The 15,457-nt window shown below is 35.5% G+C and overlaps 3 protein-coding genes across 6 annotated transcripts; all 3 read right to left on the reverse strand.

The window, feature by feature from the left end:
* Positions 1–2,205: 2,205 nt before the first annotated feature.
* Positions 2,206–4,452, reverse strand: LOC106165045 (methyltransferase-like protein 27). Its single transcript, XM_013543131.2, has 2 exons — positions 4,126–4,452; positions 2,206–2,991 (listed from the first exon to the last, which is right to left on the reverse strand). The coding sequence occupies exon 2, from the start codon at positions 2,985–2,987 to the stop codon at positions 2,400–2,402; it is 588 nt and encodes a 195-aa protein (XP_013398585.2). The 5' UTR covers positions 2,988–2,991; positions 4,126–4,452; the 3' UTR covers positions 2,206–2,399.
* Positions 4,453–5,062: 610 nt separating this feature from the next.
* On the reverse strand, positions 5,063–11,407 carry LOC106164845 (methyltransferase-like protein 27). Of its 4 annotated transcripts, XM_013542895.2 has the most exons (3): positions 11,238–11,407; positions 10,561–10,950; positions 5,063–6,231 (listed from the first exon to the last, which is right to left on the reverse strand). In XM_013542895.2, exon 3 carries the CDS (start codon positions 6,225–6,227, stop codon positions 5,559–5,561), a length of 669 nt encoding a protein of 222 aa, XP_013398349.2. In that variant the 5' UTR covers positions 6,228–6,231; positions 10,561–10,950; positions 11,238–11,407; the 3' UTR covers positions 5,063–5,558. The 4 variants fall into 4 exon arrangements, with proteins under 4 accessions (XP_013398349.2, XP_013398342.2, XP_086862206.1 ...); XM_013542888.2 differs by lacking the exon at positions 10,561–10,950 and having other exon boundaries at positions 11,238–11,405; XM_087006080.1 differs by lacking the exons at positions 10,561–10,950; positions 11,238–11,407 and adding an exon at positions 6,923–7,137.
* A 717-nt stretch (positions 11,408–12,124) lies between these two features.
* On the reverse strand, positions 12,125–15,410 carry LOC106165388 (methyltransferase-like protein 27). Its single transcript, XM_013543598.3, has 2 exons — positions 14,999–15,410; positions 12,125–13,424 (listed from the first exon to the last, which is right to left on the reverse strand). The coding sequence occupies exon 2, from the start codon at positions 13,418–13,420 to the stop codon at positions 12,752–12,754; it is 669 nt and encodes a 222-aa protein (XP_013399052.1). The 5' UTR covers positions 13,421–13,424; positions 14,999–15,410; the 3' UTR covers positions 12,125–12,751.
* Positions 15,411–15,457: the final 47 nt, after the last annotated feature.

Genomic DNA, 15,457 nt, shown 5'->3' on the forward strand with positions numbered 1-15,457 from the left:
TACCTATTGTTGGGTTTCTATTTTGACCGTGAGTAGGCCAGGGCGATCTTACACGATAAATTGTTGTGCATGCCACATCCACCACAGCCAATTCTGATGCAGGCCCGTAGCGAGCAATTTCAAAGGGGGTTAGGGGGAGGGGTTCATTTTCTGAAAAAGTGGAAAAATAAAGAAAAACGAAGGTGATGTTAATTATATTAACATTTAATTTGCTGAAAAGTTTAAATACAATCTTTCATTAGTAGTTAATATATTAAGTGGAAAAAAATATTCTAACCATTGTTGTTATAATAATAGTAATAATAATAATAATAATAAGTAGAATATAAAAAATTCAAAATATCCTTCAATTTGACAGCACATGGTAAATTATATCAAATATCACAGACCGAATATACAAAAAAAAAATCACTTACTATTTCAAAAATCTAACTGCAACTACCATCATACTATCCAAAAAAGAAAAAAATGTTACCAAAATGTGTACAAGAGAAGCACTGCCTCCATCAATACTCATTTTTTTGCAATTTGAAACAAAGACACATTCTTTTATCATTTACTTTACATATAAATTGTGCGTGTCTACTTAATTAAATAAAATAAGTACATGCCCTACTGTTTCATTCAGAAAGGAATGAATATTTTGTTTAAGTCTTTTAACTGGAAATTTTTCATTTGTTTTATAGGATCATACATCTAAGAATAATGTCAATCAACAGTACAAATGCATCACTTACCATCTGTGGTAGACAAAGCACTTTATCTTCAGTCTTGTCTAAGATATACACTGTACCTCCTTGGCTGAGTAAAATTCATCTAAGAAAAGTCATCTAAGAAATTTAATTTCTCAAATTTAATGTAAAAATTAGATTTCAAGCTAATTTGATGTTTTATATGCCTACATTAAAACTTCCAAAAGTAAGATACTCAGACTCAATTATACTTTTGATTTTTAAAAAAGAATGTGAAGAATGATTGACTAAAACTGAAATGCATTACCAATTTAATACTGACAAATACCCCTGGAAAAAGGATGCTGCTGCAAATAGTTATTTTAATCTGGAGCAAATTTCTCTGCCCAAAGCCTGAGGCACAATATCATCTAAACAAAAAAGCGGAATACATGTTGACTTACTTGTGTAAACAAAATGAAAATGGTGAGATGGATATGGCAAATTCCTAAATATTAATATTTTTGGGCACAAAGCAAAAGTATGTATCAAAGCTACAACCAAATTTACCAATTCACTTTCAATTTTGCATCATAACAATTAAATATATCTAACATGATTTATATGACAAAATCTCATAGATAACTTCAAAATTTGAGAAACATATAATGTTATTGCAAATAAACTAAAATTTAAAAACCTCACCACTATCAATTTTTCTCCTTTTTCTGGGGTAGAGATGAAATCCAAGATAGAAGTACAAACTTTAGCTGCTCTTTTTCTCTTTTTTTCTTTCCTTTAGTAACCAACATGCCATCTTGTAATTTTTTTGCTTCCAGAGATCACTGAAGATCAACAATTACAAAACACATATATCAATTTAAATTAAATAAATGATGTTCTTTTTTGCATCAGAAAGGAAATATTAAGAAAAACAGAAAATGGACTTAATAAGTATACTAAGTAACTGTATAACTTCCAAAATAATAAACCAATCAAACTTGTTTTTCAACTGAAGCTGTATATTAGTTCCACAAATCTTTTCTACTAAGTGTAGGAATAGTTCGTGACGGGCCGTACACGTGACACCGGCACATAAAAACATGGGATGCGAGGTAGGTTTTCAGCAATTGAATATTTGTGATATTTTTGAAAGCAAAATATGGCCATATTTATCCATTTACTTGTACAGGGAGGATAAAAACACTACTGAACTTTTTATTATAAATTTTCAAGAAGTAAACATGATGAACAAAGGCAGGTTCTTTTAAAGGTACATATGAACCGAGCAGCGGTGAAGAGGGGATTCCCAGTAACGCAAATAATCACTTCTACTAGTTTCTTATACGACTCAAATAAATTCAACATGCCAAGGGATAAACTGAATAAATCACCCGATCAGCCTTAAAAGAGCTTATGACAGTTCATTTCTTTAAGTTTTTTGGTCAGAAATTAAACCTACTTGCTACGTGTAGCATGGATGAGTCTTGGTCAAGACTGAGTAAAAGAAGTCAACACATATTCATATTTACACATTAATGCTATTTATTTATTCATTTATTTATTTATTTATCTTTCGTGACACTAAATGCCAGAGTTTCTTCATATAAGCAAGGGATACAAAGGTACTGGGAGAGGAGCACAAGTTGAATTTCCAAGTAGGGTGCCATCAGTGAAGGTATCATGAAGGTTCTTTCAGAACTCTGTAATAATACATAAAGCAGTCAGTCACATCATGATAAGCAGTGGAAGTTTGGATAGAAGCGTCACTTTGTTTTCAGATTCTATTGTTGGCAGTTTCTGTTTGAAATCGACTTCATCTGGATCTTCTGCCACGTCGACGCGGAGTGTGAAGACGATAATACCATTGTGTTTGGTGATCCTGATCAGCTCATCTAACACAAGGGGACCGAGGTGCTCAATAACTCCAACACATACCACTGCATCATACTGGTTGGACGGCAGTTGGATTGGGTTAGGACCACCAAGAATATCGACATACATATTCTTGTATACACCTTTTCTCTCAGCAATTTCAATCATCTCTGGACAGATATCAAGTGCATCCAGGTTGTTATATCCTAGTTGTTGGAGGCATTTTCCAACCAATCCCGTCCCTGCACCTGCATCTAGTATTCGGGCATCCTTGTCTTTAATCCATGTTGCCAGTATCTCAGCCGCTTTGCGAGGTGCCACGTAACCTATTTCATCTGAAACCTCTTTGTCATATTGAGCAGATCTCTTGGCGTAATGATTACGAATGTCTGTTGGAGAACTCCTCCATTTCAATCCGAATGCTGCCGATTTGTGAGCCATTTTACTGGAAAAGCAGTGCAATAACTAAGTATATGGTAATTAATTTAGACTAAAAGGTATCAGAATATTATGTATAAAAATATTAAAGATGATATCTGCATAACATGAAATACTGCATTGTCGCCACTCACGTCACATGTATTTAATAAATATAAGAATATGGGGTCAAACTCGTCAAACTCTTAGTACCTGCCAGGAAATAAAAATAAATAAAAATATATATAAGCAGCTTCCTTTTAAGTGGGGTCGGATATATTTAGTCGGCGGATCAATTAGTCCGCGGGTCATATGTTTAGAATGCACTCTAATACTCTGAATTAAAGTAAATACTGCTTATGTGAAGAGATATTTCGGTTGGGTACGTAGTCAAAGTATTGAGCTTAATTGTTGCCGAATTGTTGTTGGTTCACGTGAGAAGCTTTGTTCATTTGAAGGTTCTCGTTTGACAGAAAGATCGCATTCACAACAGCGGACTAAGTAGTCTGCGGATCAAATATGAACGACCCACTTGAATTCTTGTTACGTAATCCCCGCTGGGAATCTTTTCACTATTGATGACAGTGCGTATAGAATGGCGTTTGTATTAGCCCGCTCAGCACCTGATGCTAATGTAGTAACAAGTAACGTGTACGGATACGATTATTTAAATCTGTGTGTAGAGATGGACTGGGTGAAAAGGAATGAATAAAGGGGGGGGGGGCGCTTGCACGACAGCGTTTCCATAACTATGAAATTTATATTCTATTACGCGATACAAACAGTTCATGTTCATCTGAAGAGACGCATGAGAACATGTAATGCTCACATCTAAATACTCTCTGATTCAGAATCCATGCCTTGTAACATAACGTTAATATAAGATGTGCAAACTTCTTAGAAACATTCACCTCTGTGTATAGATTGACATATTTTCAATTTCTTTTTTACTGGGGAAAGAGTAGTTACGCTTTTCAAATTCATTATAAAAAAAGCATGACAAAAACAAAATATAAATCCATCACCGTCTAGGTTACTTATTACAGACCGAGTCGTCCACTGTGTGTGATATATAAGAGTGTAACAATCGAGGCGTTGCCGAATTATGCAAGTATACAGTACCAGATCAATACATAAATGATGAAATTACATGTATGCTTACCGTGTCTGGTGTATGTTAATGGAGAATTTAACGTCCTCACAGCTGATCTAAAGACGTGAATAAACAGTCCAAATGAAGGTCATGGGTAAGATCAAAATGCTCCTGTTGTACTGACTGCTTGTTGTATTTGGTTGACCTGTCACACGGAGAGCGATCACAGTAAGTGACACTGTGGGTGACCTTGATTTCATTATTTGTGACAGTCGTACGAAAACGCAAAACCCATTAATCTTGAGGCCAGTCTACAAAGTGCTAAGAAGGAAAGTTAAATGCGTTTATATCTTAGGGATCATTTCTAATGAAACTTTTGTTCTACGTAGATCAACCCAACTCCGCAGTGACTCTCGCTGAATGTAATCAGATCAGATTTGTATATTAGTACGGCTCATCTTGTTTCCAACATACGCGTATAATCACCAGCTTTTCTGTAGTTTACTCATTGATCAACGCCAAGCGGAGGGGAAAAGAAAGAAAGAAAGAAACTCCGGACCTAATATAGCCTGCGACATGCTGTATTGACCCTGGTTTGCAAAAATATAGAAGATAAAAGATTAAGGTAAATGTAATGCCTATGTGAGATTTCCAGAAGTCATAAAAATAAAATTTCTTTTATTGGTGATCGGCATCTCTACAGTTTAAGGAGGATTATAGTCTAATAAGTAAAATAAAAAAAGATGTACAGTTTTCGATGTAGTAGGCTACCCTAGTATTTAAATAACGTATTGAAAATTTGCTGATTTAGACAGTCTTTAACATGGAATGATACGAATTCAGGCCCGTAGCCAGCCATGTCAAAGGGAAAGGGGTCTTTTGGGTCCTTTATTGAAAAAGTGGCCCTTTTACCATTTGTGATCCTAGAAGATAAGGCGCCCAGAGCGCCCCCCCCCCCCCCCCCCCGGTTACCAGCTTGTGAATTAAATAAAACAATGCATTATTTGAATATAGTGATCCGACTTTATTATTTATATAAATGTAATGATGTGTTGACATGATAGTTATATTTCCCAACTAGTAGCTAATAACGTCTATAAAGTGCTAGTTACTAAAAAAATTACCTGTTTCTAATATCTAGCACAAAGGCCCCCTTACTAAAATATTTTTTTTCTGTTCTACTGCCATAGTCCAGTCAAGGACGCATTCACATACAAGATATTGAGAACTTGGGTTGTTTACTTATTATAATACAAATATTTAAAACCACGTTGAACGTTTGTCTCTGTGTTAAAACAAACCTTCTCAAATGGGTTCACACAAAATTCTAAGCGGATATATATACTGCAAAGCCATTTTTCTTTTTAATAGAATTTCTGAAATTAAACTGCAATGTCAAATTCCTAAGTCATTATTAACAAGATATCAATCAAGTTAACATGCCAAAACGTGAAAGTTTTAATTCTAATATCCCCCTTGAAGTAACATAACACAAAAAGGCACTAATCATTATCCTTCAGCACCCGGTAGGAATACATAAAACAGTCGTAGGGTATACGATAAGCAGTACGAGGGTTTGCTAAAAGCTCCACTTTTTTCTCACTTTCTAACTGTGGCAGTTTCTGTTTGAAATCATATTCGTTATCAGGATCTTCGGCGACGTCGACGCGCAGTGTGAAGATGATAACTCCATTGTGCCTGGTGATCCTGATCAGCTCATCTAACGCAGCGGCTCGTGTATGGGTAATGGCGCCAATGATTAACACTGCATCATACTGGTTGGAAGGCAGTTGAATTGGAGTCGGTCCTCCGAGAGTATCCACGTACATATTTTTATAAATGCCTTTCTTCTCAGCAATCTCAAGCATCTCTGGAGAGATATCAAGTGCATCCAAGTTGTTATATCCAAGTTGTTGGAGACATTCTCCAACCAACCCGGTACCTGCGCCTGCGTCTAATATGCGTGCATCTTTATTTTTAACCCATTTTGCAAGTGTTTCGGCCGCTTTCTTGTGTCCCGCATACCCAAGGTTATCTAATAGTTCTCTGTCATACTCATTAGCCCAGTCTGCATAGAACTCACGGATTTCTTGGTGAGAACTTCTTGAACCAAGTCCAGATGAATCCCAGGAATGGTCCCATTTAGATTTTTGCGACTGGTTTTGCGACATTTTCCTGAAAGAAAACAAACAGTTTCACTGAAGTACATGTTTACAACAGTTACAATGATGCGAGCCGAAAATTCTGAAAATCACGAATTGACGGCTATGATTACTTGGTTTCAAGAGGAGCAAAGAATTAAAGCTTCATTCACGAGTCATGGAAATGGGGTGTTTTACAGATCACACTAAATAATATTAACGTTCTATGCATCTAGGGAAAAAGTGGTTTTCACGGATATACACAGTGGGACCCACACATAACGAACTTACTGTTACACTTCACTTTTTTTTACCATTAAAGCTGCCCGAAGCATTTTTCTCGGTCTACGGGCCTACGGGGCTGTGAAAAATGCTTGGAGGCAGTTGTTGAACAATCAGCAATCCTCGGCTGACTCCGCTACGCTCCACACAAGTCAAATGCGCGAGACATAGGAGTAGTTCCGAGTGGCTGTTGAATGCCTACATTATTAGGCATATACATTCAAGCAGGTTATTTGTAAATAATTGTAAGTGGTGCTAAATCTTGACGCTGGCTGTCCAGGAAAAGAATGACATTTCTGATGTATTTATAAGAGAAGAGGAGAAGGGAAAAAGCTAACACATTATTATGACTTCATATAATGTTTTTCAAAATTCCTTGAAAATACAAGAATGAACCATCCATCCAACCTTATAAACCCTTATTCTCGGCTCTTACCGTGTACCTTTCCAGAATCCTCCAGATATGTGCGGTTTTTCTTCTTTCCGTTATATCACTTCACTCACCAGGCATATGGTAAAATTATTACTTTGCACGGCAAATTTGTACTTTCTGATATTTTCCAAATGATAAAAAAACATTTATCCACTCATTCCCGAAGTTCTTGTGACATTGACCGTAATCTACAACGAACTTATACTGTTGCCTATCCCCTTGCGAAAGAAACTCGTGTTATTTGTAAATTACTTCTGTCTGACCAAACCTGTTATGGCGTACGTAACGTATTATGACTTGTTATGACAACAGTATAAGGCTGCGTTCACATGAAAAATCTATTTTCTAAAAATCTAAAAATCTATTTGCGGTATCTTGTGATCACGGTCTGTGCCCTGAATATCCCACGGCGTAATTATGGGCAGCGCGAGCCAGTTACTTCCAAAGCTGTAATTAATTCTCGGCGCTGCCAGTAATTACGATTTTTAAATTTTTAGAAAATAGAGTTTTCATGTGAACGCAGCCTTAGTTCGTCCTAGATTACGGTCTGGAAAGGTACACGGTTAGATATTTTTAGTGATCAATATTTAAACTCATTCATTCCCATTGTTGTTGCCCAGTGTTGTGGACGTGCGGAAATGATTTTTTCTCCCTTATGCCAAGGTAAAGTTATTTCAAACTACTTAAGTCTGCACCCGTAAGATACACAAATACCTATTGTAGGGTTTCTATATTTCGACCGTGAGTAGGCCAATGCGATCTTACACGATAAATTGTTGTGCATGCCACATCCACCACAGCCAATTCTGATGCAGGCCCGTAGAGAGCAATTTCAAAGGGGGGGGGGGGGGGGGGTCTTTTTCTGAAAAAGTGGACCTTTTGTCGCAAAATATTTTTAAAAATTTTCAGTTTTTTATTGAAGAAAAAAGAAGGCGATGTTAATTATATGAACATTTAATTTTCTGAAAAGTTTGAATACAATATTTCATTAGTAGTGAATATAAGTGAAAAATCAAACAATATTCTAATTATTGTTGTTATAATAATAATAATAAGTACAATATAAAAAATTCAGAATATCCTTCAATTTGACAGCACATGGTAAATGATATCATATATCACAGACCGAATATACAAAAAAAAATTCACTTACTATTAACTGCAACTACCATCATATATCTAAAAAATCATATATCTAAAAAAGAAAAAAGAAAAATGTTACCAAAATGTGTAAAAGAGATACACTGCCTCCATCAATACTGTGAAATTAATTCAACATTGCAAAATACAAACTGGTACCATTGAAAAGAAGATACATCACTAATTAGTATTGATGAATCAAAACTGATATATTTCAGTAATAAAAATATAATTCCAAATCATTTTCACAAGTACACTGACACACAAAAAGTCTAACTTGTTTAATTGGGTTAACTGGGTATATTTTCCCTAAATGACAAAATATTTGTAATTCATGATGTACAATAAATATCACATAAAAACAATGAGAAATCACTGCATTTAAATACAACAAAAAATGGATTAATCATTACAAGCACAATGTTAAAACCGAGTTTATTTGCCTAATCATCCAAGATGATGCAACAGTGCATTATAGCACAAAAGGCTATTTGAGTAACTGAATGAAACACGTATGCTGTGAAACACAGTGTAAAACAAAATTGTAAAATTCAACTGTCTCAGTACTGAACCCGACTCCACACACTGACTTCGAGATGTTTCCTTATATCTAGGTGGCTCATTTTCTGCAATATGAAACAAAGACACATTCTTTTATCATTTACTTCACAAATAAATTGTGCGTGTCTACTTAATTAAACATAATTTTGCCTCAGGTTTCATCAACACATTTTGGAAGTACGGAATTTTTTCTTCAATGGCATCTACTATTGCACTATAATAAAAAAATTACATGGCCTACTGTTTCAGTCAAAAAGGAATGAATATTTTGTTTAAGTCTTTTAACTGGATAATTTTTATTTGTTTTATAGGATCATCTAAGAATAATATCAATCAACAGTACAAATGCATCACTTCCCATCTGTGGTAGACCAAGCACTTTATCTTCAATCTTGTCTAAGAAATGCCTCCTTATCTGAGCAAAATTCATATAAGAAACATCATCAAAGAAATTTAATTTCTCAAAATTTAATGTAAAAATTACATTTCAAGCTAATTTGATGTTTTATATGCCTACATTAATACCTCCAAAAATAATATACTTAAACTCAATTATGCCTTTGACTTTTAAAAAATGTGAAGAATTATTGACTAAAACTGAAATGCATTACCAATTTAATACTGACACTACCCCTGGAAAGAGGATGCTGCTGCAAACAGTTTTTTATCTGGAGCAAATTTCTCTGCCCAAGGCCTGAGGCACAATCTAAACAGAAAAGGGGAATACATGTTGACTTACGTGTGTAAACAAAATGAAAATGGTGGGATTGATATGGCAAATTTCTAGATATTAATTTTTTTGGGCACAAAGCAAAAGTATGTATCAAATCTACAACCAAATTTACCAATTCACTTTCAATTTTGCATCATAACAATTAAAAAATATATCTAACATGATTTATATGACAAAATCTCATAGATAACTTCAAGATTTGAGAAACATATCATGTTATTGCAAATAAACTAAAATTTAAAAACCTCACCACTATCAATCTTTCTCCTTTTTCTGGGGTAGAGATGAAATCCAAGATAGAAGTACAACCTTAAGCTGCTCTTTTTCTCTTTTTTTTCTTTCCTTTAGTAACCAAGATACCATCTTGGAAAATATATTTTTTTCTTCCAGAGAGATCGCTGAAGATCAACAATTACAAAACACATATATCCATTTAAATTAACTGAATGATGTTCTTTTTTGCACCAGAAAGGAAATATTAAGAAAAACAGAAAATGGACTTAATAAGTATACTAAGTAACTGTATAACTTCCAAAATAATAAACTAATCAAACTTGTTTTTCAACTGAAGCTGATATTAGTTCCTTAAATCTTTTCTACTAAGTTTAGGAATAGTTCGTGACGGGCCGTACACGTGACACCGGCACAAAAACATGGGATGCGAGGTAGGTTTTCAGCAATGGAATATTTGTGATATTTTTGAAAGCAAAATATGGCCGTATTTATCCATTTACTTGTACAGGGAGGATAAAAACACTACTGAACTTTCTATTATAAGTTTTCAAGAAGTAAACATGACGAACAAAGGCAGGTTCTTTTAAAGGTACATATGAACCGAGCAGCGGTGAGGAGTGGTTTCCCAGTAACGCAAATAAACCACTTCTACTAGTTTCTTATACGACTCAAATAAATTCAACATGCCAAGGGATAAACTGAATAAATCACCCGATCAGCCTTAAAAGAGCTTATGACAGTTCATTTCTTTAAATTTTTGGTCAGAAATTAAACCTACTTTGGTGACTTACTTTTCTGCCACATTGATATACAACATAGAATGTTAGCAGAAAAATCCGTTCAAATATAATTTTTCGGATAAAATTAAACAATGCCTTCTGGTAATTCTCTTAGTTTTACTACTTGAAACTATATGCCGACATATTTGTTGGCTTTTGTGGCAAAAATTGACTTCATTTGCACCTTTAATATAACTACACCTGTATATGGCATTTTGTCTGTCCTGTAGCAATTCTGACTCAACAGAATTTGTAACGTTACATCCCTGTAACACTCAAAACAAATCATTTCTGTAGTCTCTCTCGTCTGCACTTTTACGTCAGGAAGTTGTTCCCTTATTGCAGCGTGGTGGGTTAGGAAGGAAAATATGCCACCTCGTATAGCATGGATGAGTCTTGGTCAAGGCTGAGTAAAAGAAGTCAACACATATTCATATTTACTGGAAAGAAGCGTCACTTTGTTTTCAGATTCTATTGTTGGCAGTTTCTGTTTGAAATCGACTTCATCTGGATCTTCGGCGACGTTGACACGGAGTGTAAAGACGATAATACCATTGTGTTTGGTGATCCTGATCAGCTCAAAATCCCTACCTTGTAATATAACATTAATACAAGATGTGCAAAATTCACCTTCGTGTATAGATTGACAATTTTCAATTTCTTTTTTACTGGGGAAAGATTAGTTACGCTTTTCAAATTCAACACAAAAAAGCATGACGAAACGAAATATAAATCCATCACCGTCTAGGTTACATTTTACAGACGGAGTCGTCCACAGTGTGTGATATAACGTTATAAGAGTGTAATAATCGAGGCGTTGCCGAATTGTGCAAATATACAGTACTAGATCAATACATAAATGATGAAATTATGCTTACCGTGTCTGGTATATGTTAATGGTGAATTTAACGTCCTCACAGCTGATCTAAAGACGTGAATAAACAGTCCAAATGAAGGTCATGGGTAAGATCAAAATGCCCCTGTTTTACTGACTGCTTGTTGTATTTGGTTGACCTGTCACACGGAGAGCGATCACAGCGACACTCTGGGTGACCTTGATTTCATTATTTGTGACAGTCGTACGAAAACGCCAAACTCGGTAATCTAAAGGCCAGTCTACAAAGTGCTAAGAAGGAAAGTTAAATGCTTTTATATCTTAGGGATCATTTCTAATGAAACTTTTGTTCTACGTAGATCAACCCAACTCCGCAGTGACTCTCGCTGAATGTAATCAGATTTGTATATTAGTAGGCCTCTTGTTTCCAACATACGCGTATAATCACCATCTTTTCTGTAGTCTACTCACTGATCAACTCCAAGCGGAGGGAAAAAGAAAGAAAGAAAGAAACTCCGGACCTAATATAGCCTGCGACATGCTGTATTGACCCTGGTTTGCAAAAATATAGAAGATAGAAGATAAAGGTAAATGTAATGCTTATGTGAGATATCCAGAAGTCATAAAAATAGAATTTCTTTTATTGCTGATCGGTACCTCTACGGTTTTAGGAGGATTATAGCCTAATAAGCAAAATAAAAAAAGACGTAGGCTACAGTTTTCGATGTACATGTAGTACCCTAGTATTAAAATAACGTTTTGAAAAAATTGCTGATTTAGACAGTCTTTAACATGGAATGATACGAATTCAGGCCCGTAGCCAGCTATTTCAAAGGGGAAGGGGGTCATTTGGGTCTTTTATTGAAAAAGTGGACCTTTTACCATGAAACCTTTGTGTTCCTAGAAGATATGGCACCCAGAGCGGACCCACCCTCCCCGGCTGGGAGCCTGCGAATTGAATAAAACAATGCATTATATGAATATAGTGGTCCAATTTTATTAATTACACAAAATGCAATGATGTGTCGACATAATAGCAATATTTTCTAACTAGTAGCTCATACCATAAAATGATGTATTTGCAGGGGAAAATTTTGTCGAAAACTTATCATACGTCTATAAAGTTCTAATTGTGCTTATAAAAACTACCTGTTTCTAATATCTTAGCACAAAGGCCCCTAACTAAAATAAATTTCATTTCTGTTCTATTGCCACAGTCCAGTCATGGATGCATTCATGTACCAGATATTGAGCACTCGGGTTGTTTACTTTTTTGTGATACAAATACATTCAAAACGACGCTGAACGTTTGTCTCTAAGTTAAAACAAACCTTCTCAAACGAGTTCATACAAAAATCTAAGCGACGCTGAATATTTACTGCAAAGACATTTTTCTTTTAATTAGCATATTCTAAAATTAAACTGCAATGTCAAATTCCTAAGTCACAATTAAAAACATATCCTTCAAGATGCAGTGAGATATAGCACGTTAAACTTAATATGCGAAAACTTCAAGCTTGAATCCAAAGATCCCCAATTTCATAACACAAAAAGCCACTATTCAGTATCCTTCAGCACCCGGTAGGAATACATAAAACAGTCGTAGGGTACACGATAAGCAGTACGAGGGTTTGCTAAAAGCTCCACCTTTTTCTCACATTCTAACTGTGGCAGTTTCTGTTTGAAATCATATTCGTTATCAGGATCTTCGGCGACGTCGACGCGCAGTGTGAAGATGATAACTCCATTGTGCCTGGTGATCCTGATCAGCTCATCTAACGAAGCGGCTCGTGTATGGGTAATGGCGCCAATGATTAACACTGCATCATACTGGTTGGAAGGCAGTTGAATTGGAGTCGGTCCTCCGAGAGTATCCACGTACATATTTTTATAAATGCCTTTCTTCTCAGCAATTGCAAGCATCTCTGGAGAGATATCAAGTGCATCCAAGTTGTTATATCCAAGTTGTTGGAGACATTCTCCAACCAACCCGGTACCTGCGCCTGCGTCTAATATGCGTGCATCCTTGTTTTTAACCCATTTTGCAAGTGTTTCGGCCGCTATCTTGTGTCCCGCATATCCCAGGTTATCCAAGTATTCTCTGTCATACTCATTAGCCCAGTCTGCATAGAACTTACGGATTTCTTGGTGAGAACTTCTTGAACCAAGTCCAGATGAATCCCAGGAATGGTCCCATTTAGATTTTTGCGACTGATTTTGCGACATTTTCCTGAAAGAAAACAAACAGTTTCACTTAAGTACATGTTTACAACAATTTCCATTTGGGGGGCGGGGTAGTGATCACAGCTCACGGAAAATAAAATAATCAATTCACAAATCACAGCAAATAAAACTTCATATCTCACGAGTCGAAAATCCTGAAAATCACGAATCCCCGGATTAATGACTTCGTTTCACAAAGGGCTAAGAATTAAAAAGAAAAGGCCGCATGCACGAGTCACGGGAAGTGGGTGCTTCACGGAACACACTAAAAAATATTAACGTTTCACGCATCTCGGGAAATAAAAAGTGTTTTTCACAGGTATGCCCAATGGGACCCTCTCATAACGAAATTACGGTCACACTTGTCTTATTTTTTACCATTTAATCTGCCCGAAGCATTTTTCTCGACCTAGGTGGCTAAGGGTCTGAGAAAAATGCTTGGGGCAGCTGTTGAATGCCTACAATATACATGTACATGCAAGCAGGTTATTTGTACTGCCTGTGGTGCTAATCTCATTACTGACTGAAGGAAAAGTAAGACACTTCTGATGTACTGTCAGAAAACTAGAAGGGAAAAGGTTAACGCATTATAAAGAGCCCAAATAATGTTTCTTTTTTTTTTTTAATTTTTTGAAAATACAGGATGGAACCATCAATCTGATAGATCTGAATAAACCTAATAAACCCATGTTCTCGACTCTTACCGTGTCCCTTTCCAGAATCCTCCAGATGTGTGCGTTTTTTTTTTTTTTTTTTTTTTTGTTTCAGTTATATCTCACGGGGAAAATGGTAAGATTATTACTTTGATAGTATTTTATCTGTACCATTTGAAAGTTCCAAATGTTTTTTAAAAATCATTTGGAACTTTCAAATGGTAAAATTATTACTTTGATAGTGTTTTATCTGTACCATTTGAAAGTTCCAAATGATTTTAAAAAAACATTTATCCACTCCATGTCGAACTTCTTGTAACATTGACGGTAATCTACGACGGACGTCTACAGTTGCCTATCCTCTTGCGTAATTGAAAAAAAAATCTCACATTATGTTTAAAGTATCCTTATCTGCCTACTGGCTAATCTCCCCATACGCCTTCTTCCAGATAAAGACTGTTTTTCCAGTTTTCAGACATAAAAATACATTATTCACCCAGTTTCCATCAAGCCTTACGACATTTTACAAATGTTTTTTCTTCCAAGTTATTTCAGATATCAGCTTACACTCGAAGGATATAATACCTATTGTTCGGTTTCTTAATTTCGACCGTGACTAGGTCATGTGATCTTACACGATCTTATACCGGTATTTGTATTCTATGTCACATCTACCACAGCCTTGGTTTTAATTCAGTCTCTATGTCTTCCCTTTTCCACCCTTAGTCCTAAACTCTGCATTTTATCAGTTAATAGTTCTCACTGTAAATATGTTAGATTATGCTCACTTCCTAAAAATAGTAGAATTTTCAACCTTAAAAATAAGAATGAAATAAAACAAAATATTTTTACAGCAAAGCATTTGAAATACAGTATTTCACAAAAGAAATAATGATAGACATTGTAATTAAACAGTTGAATAGCTTACCTTTGGATCGGGAGCCCAGCACACGAGTGTTACTGCCAATAGGCTTTCTCCTAGCTCCACAAAAGAACAATTTATGATCAAATAATTAACCTGTAAAGTTTTCTGACAACCTTTTTTCTTTAAACAACAAGGCAGTTAAATGCAAGTAAGCATTTCTTTATGAGTGAACGTTTTGCAATGTGTACACTTTTCCCTTGAGTGATATATAGCGTAAAACCTGTTTAACTGCTTTTCTACGAAATAAATCAGAGTTATGGGTTGCACATTTTTGTTCAAACCACAAGCAAGTTTAATACTCGCCTTCCAGTGACCAAAATCAAAGGGCATGACCACCAATTTACATTAACCCCGTCTCACACATATGCATCTACCGTTCCAAACAAAAATCTGTCCATGCATCTCTCTTATTTAATTTGGGCATGGAAAGATACCACGGCCTAAAGTAGACCAGAGGTAAAA

The sequence above is a fragment of the Lingula anatina genome, chromosome 2, assembly GCF_051362555.1.
Source record: "Lingula anatina isolate TDL-2025a chromosome 2, LinAna3.0, whole genome shotgun sequence".
In the NCBI taxonomy this organism is placed as follows: domain Eukaryota; kingdom Metazoa; phylum Brachiopoda; class Lingulata; order Lingulida; family Lingulidae; genus Lingula; species Lingula anatina.

Excerpts from the sequence above, each read along its gene's own strand:
- LOC106165045 (XM_013543131.2), bottom strand. The coding sequence starts at position 2,987 with ATGGCTCACAAATCGGCAGCATTCGGATTGAAATGGAGGAGTTCTCCA.
- LOC106164845 (XM_013542895.2), bottom strand. The coding sequence starts at position 6,227 with ATGTCGCAAAACCAGTCGCAAAAATCTAAATGGGACCATTCCTGGGAT.
- LOC106165388 (XM_013543598.3), bottom strand. The coding sequence starts at position 13,420 with ATGTCGCAAAATCAGTCGCAAAAATCTAAATGGGACCATTCCTGGGAT.